General features: G+C 34.9%; 1 protein-coding gene across 37 annotated transcripts in view; it reads left to right on the forward strand.

Moving 5' to 3' along the window:
• Positions 1-14,980, forward strand: part of FAM227B (family with sequence similarity 227 member B) — a 202,296-nt gene that overhangs the window by 158,116 nt on the left and 29,200 nt on the right. For 21 of the 37 annotated variants that reach the window (XR_011528628.1, XM_070580785.1, XM_070580880.1 and 18 more), the window contains 2 exons: positions 7,921-8,018; positions 12,031-12,191. Coding sequence is in view for 34 of the 37 variants with exons in the window: in XM_070580785.1 (XP_070436886.1) it covers positions 7,921-8,018; positions 12,031-12,191 (259 nt within the window). In the remaining 3 variants the exon portion in view is untranslated. Of the gene's footprint in view, positions 1-7,920; positions 8,019-11,766; positions 12,197-13,606; positions 14,090-14,980 lie in introns of those variants that run through there. The other 16 variants (XM_070580855.1, XM_070580891.1, XM_070580833.1 and 13 more) reach the window with 5 other exon arrangements.

Here is a 14,980-nt window from a genome sequence, read left to right on the forward strand (position 1 = left end):
CTTTCATTCCATTAATGTGGTGTCTCACATTGATTGATTTGCATATGTGAAACCAACCTTGCATCCCAGGGGTAAATCTCATTTGGTTATGGTGTATAATCTTTTTTATATGTTGTTGAATTTAGTTTGTTAATATCTTATTAAGGAATTTCGCATCTATGTTCATCAGAGATATTGGCTTATGGTTTTCTTGTGGTATCTTTGTCTGGCTTTTGGTGAAGGGTAATGCTGTCCTCATAAGATGAGTTTTGAAGTATTCTCTCTGCTTCTATTATTTGAAAGTCTTAAAAGGATTGATATTAATTCATCATTGAATATTTAGTAGAATTCAGCCATCACACCATCTGGTCCTGGACTTTCCCTTGTTGAGAGGTTTTTATTACTACTTCAATCTCCTTATTTGTTATTGGTCTGTGCAGGCTATTTCTTCTTGATTCAATCATGGTAGTTATAGGTTTCTAGCAATTCATCCATTTCTTCCAGGTTATCTAATTTGTTGGAGTATAACTGTTCATAGTTGTCTCTTGTGTTGCTTTGTATTTCTGTGGTATCGTTTGTAACATCTCTTTCATTTCTGATTTTATTTATTTCAGTCTTCTCTCTTTTTGTCTTGGTGAGTCTAGCTAAAGGTTTGTCTATTTTGTCTTTTCAAAAAGCCAATTCTTAGTTTCATTGACCTTTTATATTTTTTAGTCTTTATTTCATTTATTTCCACTCTGACCTTTGTTATTTTTTTCCTTCTACTAACTTTGGGCTTAGTTTCTTCTTCTTTTTTAGTTCCTTGAGATGTAAAGTTACATTGGTTGAGATCTTTCTTATTTGTTAGTGTAGACGTTTATTGCTATGAACTACCCTATTAGAACTGCTTTTGTTTTGTCACATATGTTTTGGTAGATTCTATCTCCATTTTCTTGGAAAAAGGACATGGCCACCCACTTCTGAAAAAATTGTCCATGAAAACCCTATGAATGGCAGTGGAGCACTGTCTGATATAGTGTCAGAAGATGAGAGGATGGTGCAAAAAAAGTCTGGGCTGTGTTCCATTGTGCTGTACACAGGGTCGCTAGGAATCAAAATCAACTTGACAGCACTAACAACAAATAAATTTCCATTCTCATTTGTCTCAGGATATATTTTCATTTCTCTTTTGATTTCTTCTTTGACCCATTCGTTGTTCAGTAGCATGTTGTTTAATCTCCCCATATTTGTGAATTTTCCACTTTTCTTCTTTGTAATTGATTTCTAGTTTCATACGACTTTCATCAGAAGAGATGCTTGATATGATTTCAATCTTCTTAAATTTATTAAGACTTATTTTTACCATATAAGTTCACTCATATGGGAAATCTAAACAACAAACAAACAAACAAAATAAAAACAAACTCAGAGATACAGAGAACAGATTAGTGGTTACCAGTGGGGAGGGGGGTTGGAGTGTGAGAGAAATGGATGAAGGAAGTCAATTGTATGATAATAGATAGTAACTAGACTTATGGTGGTGAGCACTTTGTAGTGTACACACACGTTAAATTATAATTCCTGAAACTTTTATAATAATAATATTAGAAAAGCACTTACTCATCCAAAATTTAGGAAACCTAAAAAAAAAAAAAAGACTTTTTTGTGATCTAACATATGATCTGTCCTGGAGAATGTTTCATATGCATTTGAGAAGAATGTGTGTTCTATTGCTTTTGGATAGAATGTTCTGTATATGTCTATTAAGTCCCTCTAGTCTAACGTGTAGTTTAAGGCCAGTACTTCCTATTGGTTTTCTGTCTGGATGATCTATCCATCAATGAAAGTGGGGTACTGAAGTCTCCTACCACTGTTGTATTGCTATCCATTTCTCTCTTTACGTCTGTTAATATTTGCTTTATATATTCAGGTGCTCCTATATTGAATGCATAAATATCTACAAATGTTATATCCTCTTGTTGTAATGACCCCTTTATCATTATATAATGACCTTCTTTGTCTCTTATTACAGCCTTTGTCTTGAAGTCTATTTTGTCTAACATAAGTATAGCTACCCAAGCTTTCTTTGGTTCCCATTTGCATGGAATATCTTTTTCCATCCTTCACTTTCAGTCTGTGTGTGTCCTTACATGTGAAGTAAGTCTCTTGTAGGCAGCACATAGATGGGTCTTTTTTTTAATCCATTTATCCACTCTACGTCTTTTGACTGGAGAATTTAGTTCACTTACATTTAAAGTAATTATTGATATATATGTGCTTATTGCCATTTGTTAATTCTTTTCTGGCTGTTTTGTAACGCTGTTGTTCCTTTCTTCTTCTCTTGCTCTTTTGTGATTTGATGATTTTCTGAGTGGTATGCTTACATTCCTTTCTCTTTATCTCTTGTGTATCTACTATAAGTTTTGCTTTGTGATTACTGTGAGGCTTACATAAAACAACTTATATTTATAACAGTCTATTTTAAGTTGATAACAACTTAAGTTCAAATACGTTCTAAAGCTCTACATTGTTACTTCTCCTCCTATGTTTTATGTTTTTGATGTCACAATTTCTTTTTATCTGTGTATCCATGAACAAATTATTTTAGTTATATTTTTACCACTTTTGTCTTTTAATCTTCATACTAGATTTATAAATGATCAACTCATCACCTTTACAACATTAGATTATTCTGAATTTTAGTATATATTTACCTTTACCAGTGAGATTTATACTTTCATGTGTTTTCCTGTTACTAATTAGTGCCCTTTCATTTCAGCTTAAAGAAGTTCCTTTTACATTTATTCTAAGGCTGGTCTAGTGGTGATGGACTCCTTCAGCTGTTGCTTGTCTAGGAAACTCTTTCTCTCTCCTTCAATTCTGAAGGAAAGCTTTGCCTGGTAGAGTATTCTTGGTTGGCAGGTTTTTTCTTTCAGCACTTCGAATACATCATATCACTCCTTTCTAGCCTGCAAAGTTTCTACTGAAAAAACTGCTGAGTCTTATGGGGGTCTCCTTGTATATGCAAGTTGTTTTTCTCTTGCTGTTTTTAAGATTCTCCCCTTGTCTTTACTTTTTGACAACTTAATTATAATGTGTCTTGGTGTGGGTCTCTTTGAGGTCATCTTATTTGAAACTCTCTGGGCTTCCTGGATCTGGATATCTGTTTCCTTCCTGAGGTTAGGGAGGTTTTCAGCTATTATTTCTTCAAATAAATTTTCTGCTCCTTTCTCTCTCTCTTCTCCTTCTGGGACCCCTATAATGTGAATTTTGGTCTGCTTGACATTGTCACATAAATCCCTTAAGCTATCTTCACTCTTTTTTATTTTTTTTCTTTTTGCTGCTCTGATTGGGTGAGTTCCACTGCTTTGTTTTCACATTTGCTGATCCTTTCTCCTGCTTCATCTAGTCTGCTATTGAAACTCCTGTAGCGTATTTTTCAGTTCAGTTATCGTATTCTTCAACTATGTGATTTTTATTTGGTACTTTTTTATATTTTCTATTTGTTGAAATTCTCACTTTGTTCACACATTTTTCTCCTGACTTCAATTTGCATCTTAATGACTGCTGTTTTGGACTCTTTATCAAGTAAATCACTTACCTCCATTTCAGTAAGGTCTTTTTCTGAGGCTTTATCTTGTTCTTTCATTTGGAGCATATTCTTTTGTTTCTTCATTTTCTTTGACTCTCTGTGTTGGTTTCTATGCATTAGCCACCTCTCATAGTCTTAAAGGAAAGGCCTCATGTAGGAGATGAACCTTATTGATCAACCCTGCCCTAGCTGTTGGTTGTCTTTCAAACCTTTGTGATTGGCCAAGTAGCCTACTTTTTTCTTAGTGGCTCCCAGTAGTTGAGGGTGTGCCAAGACCTGTCAGTGTCCCAAAAGGAAGGATCACAATCAGCCCCTAGATTCCAGCTGCTTGGAAGCCAGACTCTCAGACAGCACCTTGAAAGTATGCAAATATATCTCTCTCAGGGGAATATTGGGAGATGGGCATTTCTGTCTGTTCCCTCTGCTGAGCCATGGAGTAATAGCCAGTTAAGAACTGTTTCTTTGTTTGCTACTGTTCCCATTGAACCGATGAACACAAACCCTACTGGCCACGAGAGCCAGGCTATCGAGGGATGTGTCCTCTGGGTGGGAGCCACAAAAACCAGTGCCCTGGCCTTCTTTTGTATAGGACATTTTTAGATATGGAATGGTGGGAACATGGTTTCAACATACAACCCATTGATAATAACTTCATACAATCACTAATCCAAAGAATGTAAAGAATTTTTATGACACCAGAAAAGACTATCAAGGCTTGGTTATAAAATAAAGATAGTCTCAATTCCTTTTAATTTTATCATTTTCAACAAGCTTAGTTTATACTACCATTTGCAATGAAATTGGTCTTAATCTTTATATCTTCTTATAAGTTCTTATGTAGATAAATTTACATATGATGGAAAAAAATAATTTTCCAGACAATATGTTCCAATTTTTGCTTCAGAACCTGTTTATTGTTTTTGTGCATGTTTGATTTTTTAAATATTTTCCATTATACAGGAAAGACTTAAAATGGGTCCAGTTTTCTTCAATACCACCTTTGAACAAATCAAGGTTAAAAGCTATTCTATTTTACAATACATTTGTAATGTTTGGCTCCACAGAAATTTGGTTCATAAACACATGAGTTCTTTATTTCAGGTACTTGTCACTTAGCTCTTTATACAAAACTGTAGAAGTACTTTAAAAACTAATCACTGTGTCTTGCATCTAGAACTTGTATGAACAATGATTTAGTCCTTGATGATACAGGTATAATTCATACTAAGAAGCAAGAGAAAGAAATAACCTTCCAAAAATGTTAAAATAAAGTAATAATATGGTATTTTCCTTGGGAACCAAATGTGATATGAATCACTATTTTATTATATGTAAACTCTTCATGTTCTTGGATATACTGAATTTAGTTCCAAGTTGGTAAAATCCAAGCATGCTAGTGACACCTTACATGTACAAAGCACTTCATAGTTAACAAAGTGCATTTATAAGCACTTGAACTCTATAACCTCTCTGTGAGCTTATTCCCAATTATATATATTATGTTAACATTACTAGGAGAAGAAATTTAATTTTACTTTACAGCATTGTGAGGAAGTTTTTAATGCTTCAACTTGCCAATTTAAAACACGAATTGCATACAGAGATGTGGGAGGATGGTTCTGTATATAGGTATAGACAGATGTAACTTGTTTGAAGTCTAATATTTACACACACCAATGACTGGGCCTGCAGATGGTAAGACTGAAGGGACTTGGGGAGGTTATGTGTATAAGGATCTGAAAAAATCTGGGAAACGTGATAAGAAAATATACACAATAAGACAGTAAGAAAATTCTCAGGGGTGTGCAATACTTTGAAATAATTTTATCATTTTTCTATATTACTGAAACAAAATTGCATTTATGATTTATTTCTTATTTGTTCAGATCACATACATTTTGCATAATGACTACCTGTATTTTCTCTTTCCTTTATTTCTCCTTACATTTCAGTACTAGATAAAAGTCTCTTTCTGAGAGTAGTTCTAATTTAAGTTAGATATATACTATAGTAGATCTCTGAGTAATGCTTTTTCTGTTTCTACAGCTTATTCAATAATTTTATTAATATATATGGCCTGCATGAACTTTAATTTTGCCAAGATATGTGAGTTATTTGCAGCTCAGAAAGACTATTAGAATAAAAACTGCAGAAATGGTTAGAGATAACCATGCTTACTTGCGTAAGTGTCTCCCTTTTAAGGGAGATAACATCCCTAAAATAAATAGAGGATAATTATGGAAATGAAATTTTCCTAATGCGGGCAGAGTAAGACTGGGATATTTTATCACTAGTGGAATTTCTGAAGACTCAGTAAGAACAGTTAAGATATACTTTCTTACAGTTTTTTTCAAATAGAGTTATTTTTGGTGTTCCGGATGATTTTCCCAAGCTTTCAGAGATTCTGAGAACAGAGGAAATATGAAAATTGTTATCTGGGGGAAAATTAATATTTTTACCTAAAATAAATGAGAGGATTAGAGGAATGTAGGAGAAAAAAACCCTAGTAAATATAGTGATTTTAAGGCTACTTATTACTCTTATCATATCTGGGTGGGGGTTTTCTTTCCTGTAGCATTTTTTGCAGTTTTTTTCTTTGACTCTTTTACTCCTAAAATTTTTTGCTTTGTGTTTCTCATTTATCTCTTTTTGTGTCTATTTCTGTTGCTCTCAGCTTAGAATCTTTTCCTGATATTAATATATATGACCTGTTTGCAGTAATTCTCCAACCAAGGTCAAGTGACCAGAAAAGTAAGGCTTCTATTGTGGATACAGTGGACATGAAGTAGAAGGTCCTTTTATTATTAATATCTGTTCATACAGACCAGAAATTAAGTAATATCACCTAAATATGTACTTAAGAATGATTCAAAATAGAGCAATTTTTTTTTAATCATTCCTCCCAAAGAGAATATTTTTATTAGTTTCTTATTTATCTTTCCAGTCTGTCTTTATACAAATGAAGGCTAAAATAAGCTATTCCTATTCTTTGCCTTTTACGCTAAAGGTAGATACTGTATACGTTCAATTAAATAATGTACTGTATTCACTGTTCTGTGCCTTGCTTTCATCACTTGATGATATGACCTATAGATATCTTCATGTCAGTATGGGGATCTTCCTCATTTCTTTTTACAGCTGCATATTATTCCATCAAATGGGGTGCCTTAATTTATTCAACCAGTACTTGGCTGCTAAATACATGGGTTATTTACAATCTCTAAATTCTACAGATTATGCCACAATCAATAAACTCGTACATGTGTTCTTTCATACTGTAAGAGATTGCGCAGGATGTATTCTCAGAAGAGAGATTGCGAGTCAAAAGAAACTATATCTGTATTTTTGGTAGATATTGCCAGATTCTCCTCCATAAGGGGTTGTATGCTTCTGAGAAAGTTTTAAAGAAAAGAAATTGTATGGTTTATTACCTTTCTTCTAACTTCAACTAACCTTGATTCCAGTCAAAAATTAAAATGCAAGTTCCTTGCTAACCAATTCTTTAATCTGTGCCAGATTAAATAAATACATGCCTACTTGCCTCTAGTATTTCAAGCTAATATCTAGTATCTTTTAATGTCTAATGTCAAATGTCAGTCCAAGTGACTTTCCTCAACTCTTCTACGTTTGTCAACATCGCAACCTCTACCTGGTAACTGGTAATAATAATTGTGCCAGAATCTAGTACAAACCTCTGAGATCACCTGTTTTCTCTGATCTGTGTTAAGATATCCATAATAACTAACTTGTGTTTCTAGGCTGATTGACATTGCTGATTGAATCATATGGTTATCCTTTCTTTTAAGACATGGCAAGATTTCCTGGGTACCCACATGCATATTCACGCTGGTTGCAAGAAAAAATTACCAAGTCTTTCATTATCAGGGTTTGTTGTCAGTATATGGAAAAGGTGGAATCTAACATGCAGAGGCCCAAGCCTCCTATTGCATTTAACTAGAGAGTCATGGAAAGAACTCTGAACTCATAAATAAAAGACCTAGGTTTTTGTCGTCTCCCTCTGCTCTTAATAAATGATAGCTTAGAGCAAGTCATAGAGTTTCCTGCACTTTAGTTTCCTCATCTGTAAATTGTGAAAAATATTACTTAGCTCACAGAATGGTTTGTGAGGATGACATGAGATAATGCAAATGAATGAATTTTATAAATTCTAAACCCCTATTAAATAAAAATGAGATGAAATATTTGTTTCCTCTGCCTGGGACAAGCTATAACAATATCCTAAACTTCTTTCAACCATGTTTACCGCTCTCCATGTTTAGGGTACATTTCTGGGAGAAAGAAGGGGTATCATGCTTTTTATGAAGGAAAAAACCCCAGAATTTAAGAAACTATTTTATTTTCTGTTTTAGCTATAGACTTCAATATGGCGGAAATTTTAAAGAACCCAAGAGCATATACACTGCTCACGTCCAAGGAAGAACCAAGATTATCAAGTCTAACAACCAAGGTTTGAAGTATAATAATCATAAAAAATATTCTTACTTCTTTAATTTGCAATATAATTCATTGAACAGCTTCACATAGGTCATGTTGGTTATGACATTCTTGATATATATTTTAGAAAAAGTTTAATGATCAAAAGAGATTTATTGGTGAGGTTGATCTTAATATTAAAAAGTCTTATTTTTTAATGAAAATATCCTCATCTCTAAAGAAAAAAATAACATTTATCTTTTCCTCACACTTCTGGCATGGCTTTTCCTTGGGTTGACATACAAATATGGCTCTCATCTCAATAAGCATGAGTCAAAGTTTCAGGGAAAACTTCAAAGGAGTTTTCGGCAATGATTGACTTGTCCTCCTCCTCAGTTATTCCACGGTTCTAGAATAACTGACCACAAGTAGCTACTGTTTCTCTTAAATCTTGAATGTTTAGTTTCTCCTGAAGTTAATAGTTCCTGAAGGTGCCTCCCAAATAGAGATCCTAGGGACTTGCGACCTTGTTTTGCTTTAGCCAAGATTTGATAAGGTTATTGGCTTAAAACTCTGAATTCAATCTCTTGTTAGACAATTAGGTTTTAAATCTGTCGCAGTCTTTCTTGCTAGAATTTTATCTGAATTATCTAGTCAAGTCTGACCATTATTTTAAATCTTAAATCATGCCTATATAAAAACCACTTTCCGAAAGTCAGTTTTCGTATATTTCCTGATCTTTAATAATCCTGGTATATAGAATCTCTTCCAACCTCCACAGTGCTGCCAATGATGTTTTGTAAGTACTTAGGATAGAAACTGGTGATCTCTAGGAGTCAATTTGGGATCAGTCACAATATCAAACCATTTGGGGTGGAAGAGGGTGATATTGCTATATTTCAAAATCAGGGAAATATAATACAAATTGTATATCTCATCTTCAGCAAGCGCTAAAAATGGTCTTTTATGCTTTGTTTACAAGCTGAAGAAATATGCACAGATGGATTTGTAACTGACTGAATCACCTTTTTCAGCTGACTGCTAAAAGATGGAAAGCAAATTCCAGATATGTCTTTGGTAGCACACTATGTTGCTGCATCGTTGGCCCTGTCCCACGCAGACTAGTTTATCAACAACTTGGATAAAAATGTGGTTGCCATTTTTATTAGATATACACTGGATACACTGGATGACCAAAGTTCACAACAGGCTAGGGTAATTGGCCTGATCCTAGAAGATAAACTTTTATGGTGGAAAAAGTATGAAGGCCCAAAATTACAGTCCCATAAGTATAGAATAATAAAGCCTTGGCTTAGAGGCGTTTGAAAAGATTTAGGCATCGTTTTTAGCAGTAAGCTCTGTATATGTCAACAGTAGAATGTTGTTGACCCCCAAATCTCCTATATTCTTGAGCTGTTTAAATAGACAAATGGGATCTACTCTATGCTCGTTGGACAATAATGGTGTATTATGTTCATTTTGGAGCCCTGAGTGTTCTGAGCAGAAAATAATCAGGATGACAAAGGCCTCTGAAACCAAATTGTTTGAGCAATGGCCAAAATATTTAAAGGCATTTCCACTAGAAAAGAAAAGCTCTGGAAGCCATAATAACTGGTTTCAAATATGTAGAAAGCTACTGTAGGAAAACAGGATTAGACGTTTTCTGTGTGGCTCAAAAAAGTTTTTTACCAGTACGAATCAAAAAGTTTTTATTTTTACCAATAAGTGAAAACTGAAAGGGGACAGATTTCACTTCAATATAAAGAAAAATTTTCTAAGCGCCAGGGTTGTCCAAATGCTGAATGGTGCCTGTGGGTTCCCAATACCCATATGAGCACTTACTGACAGGACACACACTCAAACCTCCAAAATCAAAGTGTAGCTTTCTAGTCATTGTCAGAAATTATCTTTTAATAAATTAACAGAAAAATTGAACACCAAAACCATCCCTTGGACTTTTTAGTTCATCCATTGTGATTCTTCCAAAGTTTATAGGATTGCTTGGTTCTTCAAATTTAGAAGTAAGTCAACTTTTGGCTATAAACCTCTTGTTTTATGGAATCTTAAAATTCTCTGACAATTTTCTGCCATTATCTTTTGTAGGGGTAAATGGAAGCAGTGGAGCCGCTGTTAATTGTTTTGGCTATTTGGAATGTCTCTAGCAAGAGTTCTTTGGGCAACTTGAGACCTTTTGCTTTAATGTATCTAAGAAAAACAGTGGGTTTGCATTTAATACCTAGTTCTGCTCATACCTGGTTGCACTATCCTTAAAAAATCAGGGATCCTCACAGAGGAAGAAGGAGCTGTGAACTGTGATTTTTTCCGTTTTAAAAACTGGTAATCAGGGCCAACCTGGTGGCATAGTGGTTAAATTCACATGCTGTACTTCGGCAGCACAGGGTTCACAGGTTTGGATCCTGGTCATGGACCTACACACCACTCATCAAGCCATGCTGTGGCAGCATCCCACATACAAAATAGAGGAAGATTGGCACCACAGATGTTAGCTCAGCAGCAATCTTCCTCAAGCAAAAAGAGGATGATTAGGGGCTGGCCCCGTGGCCGAGTGGTTAAGTTCGCGCGCTCCGCTGCAGGTGGCCCAGTGTTTCGTTGGTTCGAATCCTGGGCGCGGACATGGCACTGCTCATCAAACCACGCTGAGGCAGCGTCCCACATACCACAACTAGAAGGACCCACAACGAAGAATATACAACTATGTACCGGGGGGCTTTGGGGAGAAAAAGGAAAAAATAAAATCTTTAAAAAAAAAAAAAAAAGAGGATGATTGATAATAGATGTTAGCTCAGGGCCAATCTTCCTCATATACGCACACAAAAAAACCCTGATAACTGCAGAAAAATAACAGAAGTGTCTATTTCTAGAATTTCAGTGAGATAGAGTTTCTGTTACAGTACCCAAGGCATAAGCCAGGAAAAGGATCATAAAACATCTTTCCAGACAGGCAAGATTTCCTTTTAATCTAGACAGAGCTTGGTCTGGTTTTGCATGCAATTTAAAGATCAGGCTAGATATAGCCTGATGTAAATTGTCATGGGAAATTAAGATGAAGTAAATGATTTACATCATAGAAAATACATCTGACATTAACATTAAGTTTTCACCATCAAAGAATTGCTTTTGTTTATGGTAGACACACTATTTGAAATAATTCTGGAGCACCTATGAATGATTGCAATGAAAAAGTGACCATAAGCAAGAGAAACACAAGAGAACTTTAAATACCAATAAAAGTAAGTAAGAATAAAATCTTATTTCCCCACAGGAAGTGGAATCAATAATGTATCTCCCATATAGGCATTACAAAAATTGAGGAAAGACTTAACATATGAGTAGTTGCTACATTGACTTTTATCCCACAAGGAGTCAATAATAGAATCTTAGAGCAATTATACTTAGGGTTGTTGTTTCTGTGACGTAGAATTCATGGTCGACAACTTTTTCCATCAGCACTTTGATTATGTTATCCAAATACCTTCTGGCCTCCTTTGTTCCGATGACGAGTCGGTTGTTAATCTCATTGGAGTTCTCTTATATGTTGTTTTTCTCATGGTACTTTTGAGATTTTTCTCTTTGTCTTTGTCTTTCAACACTTTGACGATGATGTGTCCAGGTGAGAATTTAACCTACTGGCAGTTAAATTTCATGGATGTGTTTTTTGTAAAATTTGGAAGTTTCAGTCATTATTTCTTCATCTATTTTTTCCACTGCTTTTTCTGGGGATCTGTTAATTTTCTTCATTCTTTTTTCTTTCTATTCTTCAGATAAAATAATCTCCATTGGCCTGTCTGCAAGTTTGCTGATTAATAAAAAGACTAGAAGATAGAAGAGCATGACTACACCTACTCATAGACTCATACTTTAGTATAAAGTCCTTTAATTTGTTGCTTAGCAGAATTTTCATTTATTTATTTTAATATTCCAGATAGTAATTATGTTTATAGTTAAAATGCAGTTATATTTTATTTAGAGTTATTTAAAAATACACAAAAGTAATAATTGACTTGATTTTTTTCTTCTCCTTACAGTCCCATTATAGTAGCAGTGGTCCAGAGTTTAACCGTGTGCTCTTCAATTTTGGAGGTCAGAGTCCTCTGATTCTCTATTATCTTAAGATGCATGAGTTAAATGGTATTTCCAAAATCCCTAGACAAACCAAGATTAAGTTCACTGAGATATTACGAGAACCATATCCTTTTTTAAGCTTCGTTTTAATATGATTTGTTTCTAAAATATTTAAAACTTTTTCTAACTGTCTCAATTAAGAATGAATAAATAATGCATTTTTTAGCCAATGCTTTTATTTAGCGTTTGATTACATTCAAAACTTCTGTAGCATGTTTGGCTAAATAAAGAAGTATTTCCTCTTTTAGAGCTAAGGCTGTGATTTTGCATGTAAGAAAAATAAAATGTGGGAACTTTAAAAACTGGTATATTTACCTCTTTAGTGAAAGACATTCTTGGTAACTTTACTGTTCAGTGTTCAGTTTCAAAAGCTTGTCCGAACTGTGGTCCATGGGCTTCTAGGAAAGTTTCAACATGTTTTAGCTGCGTAAACCTTTGTCCCAATGAAAAATGTCAGGAAGCTCAAGGTGTAAAATATAATATAAATGAAATCAGCACCCTTGGTTACAGCATGGGTAGGGGGCCCAGAGTTCTGTCTGCTTGCTCTCCTGCACCCCTCTGCACAACCCACCCTGCCCAGGCCTCATTGGGGACTCCGATGAACCCCAAAGAGATTTGGTACGGTGGTCTCCAAACTCAAGTGTACACACCTCTGTGTGGAAAAAAATATATATCAAGATTCTTTTTTATATCTATTTCTATCTTTAAAAATAAAAAAGAAGTTGCACTTTACTAATATGCAGTAAACAGGTACCCTCAGCTAATATTTCAGTCTGTACTCTACTATGTTGAGGGATAATGATGTCATCTTTGCTCTTGTGTTGTTTTCTGAGTATCACAACATATGGCTGTTTTCTTTGGCTGGTTAAACAGATTTATGGATTATACCATCTAGTTTAACTAAGTTCACACTCACTAGTGGATCATTAGCTTTAAAAGGCTCCTGAAAACAACCTTGGATTGGTGATAATATTTATAATGTGAGAATAAATTTTTTAAAAGAAGGAAAATGACAGAATGCTATTTCTCTCACTCCTTGAAGGAGCTCCCTTTCAGCCACACTAAGAGATGAAATTTTGGCGACCCAATCAGTTCTGCAAAGATGTAGGCCAAAAAAATAAAAATAAAAATTTCCAAGAAGACTGTTTGAAATATAGATATACATAATTGTTATACGCAATGAGTCTAGTCCTAAGTGTATTTTCATACTTTTCAATGTTAGCAAGTGATAGTAGAATGCCAGATTAATTTGCCAGGCATTTATAAACCAACTGTCTAGACATCAATACAAATCTCTACAATTTGAGGCTAAAAGTTTTGGTGTACCATTAATAAATGTAATGTTAAATTTTATTTTTAAAATATTGTGTTTTATCTCACTGTTTTCTATTTATAGACTGCTTATCTTTTATAATATGCATAATATATTAATATAGACTGATGTGTATATAATTTATAAATTTAAAATTATACTTATAGGAGAGTGTGCTCACATAGCTTTTACTCATGGGATACACGGCCAGTAAAGTGTAGAGAACACTACTGTAGCAGATTCTCAAGGTTCTTCCCAGGACACTACTTCTCCCACATTTCAGTCAAGACCACCTCCAGAGGCTCACTGACCACAAGCACATGGAATAAACTTGGCTGGCTGTGGAACTCAAGAGAAAGGCAAACTACAGGGTTAAATCAGTCTGTTCTGAGACTCGTAACTTAAGTCATAATGCAAGGATTCTCATCAACCTTGGATTACGTCCAAAACAAAATTTTTAAATGTTTACAAGTGAAATTTGAAAGGTATCTAAAAATGTTCATAATAGATTACTTTTATTTTTAACTAATTTTATTGCGACTATAGAAATGTCAGTCTTTAATTGTGTTTACAATTTCTGATGGGCACAGATTTGTCCAACGGCAATGCAAAGATTCATACCACCGGTTTACTGAGAATGTGAGGAGAGTGTAAGTATGTGCATGGGGTGGGGAAAGGAGGAAATGGAGGTCTAAAGCATGAAACTTTTAGGAAAGTATCTCATTCTGTAAAAATTTGAGGGAAATCGCCCTTCGGAAACTAATGGGACTTTCCATGACGCTTTCTTAGCTTGTAAAATGTAATTCCCACTGATAAGAAAAAATGTTCTTAGACCTAATGATGAAGAAAATGATAACGATGGCTCACTTTCATCAGCACTTGGCAATTTTTCAAAACATGTATTAAATCCCCCTATGTATTGTCACGGGACATGTCAAGGGTCCTGTGACAGTGGACAGTGCAGGCACCCATCACAGCCACTTTACAGAGGAGGAAACCAAAGCACAAGAAGGGTAAGTGGCTTGCCCAGGTGATTCATGCAGCAGAGCTGGCAACAGAGTCTTCTCTTTCCTGAGCCGTGCCTGCTTTCCTGACATAGAGGTTCAGGCTAGAATTTTCTCTGAGCATGGCACAAGTGATTGGTGGCAGAACCCAGTAATGTTTTCCCAAGATATTGATAGCTGCTAATGAAATTTGTGTCCAGATTTCCCATAATTATCTGTGATGACTTTGTGATCATTGAATTTATCTCTATCTCACTCAAATTATACCTTGAAGCTATTCAGAATATAGAATATTTTTATCGCTTTTCTCTGGACTTATTGGAGTCCTGTGACTTTCCTGAAGTGGAGAGAACACCTTGCAGTGAGTGCATCTACACAGAGGGAGGGAGTGGAGAAAGTAGAGAAGGTAGAGAAGGAGATAAGTGGTAACAAAAAAGACAAATATAATTCATCTTATTTGAGGTAGGCAGACTTTAAGATGGTCCCTAATGATCCCCACCTTCTGGTATTCAAGCCCTTGTGTAATTTCCTCCAACT

This window comes from Equus przewalskii, chromosome 1, assembly GCF_037783145.1.
Source record: "Equus przewalskii isolate Varuska chromosome 1, EquPr2, whole genome shotgun sequence".
NCBI lineage: Eukaryota > Metazoa > Chordata > Mammalia > Perissodactyla > Equidae > Equus > Equus przewalskii.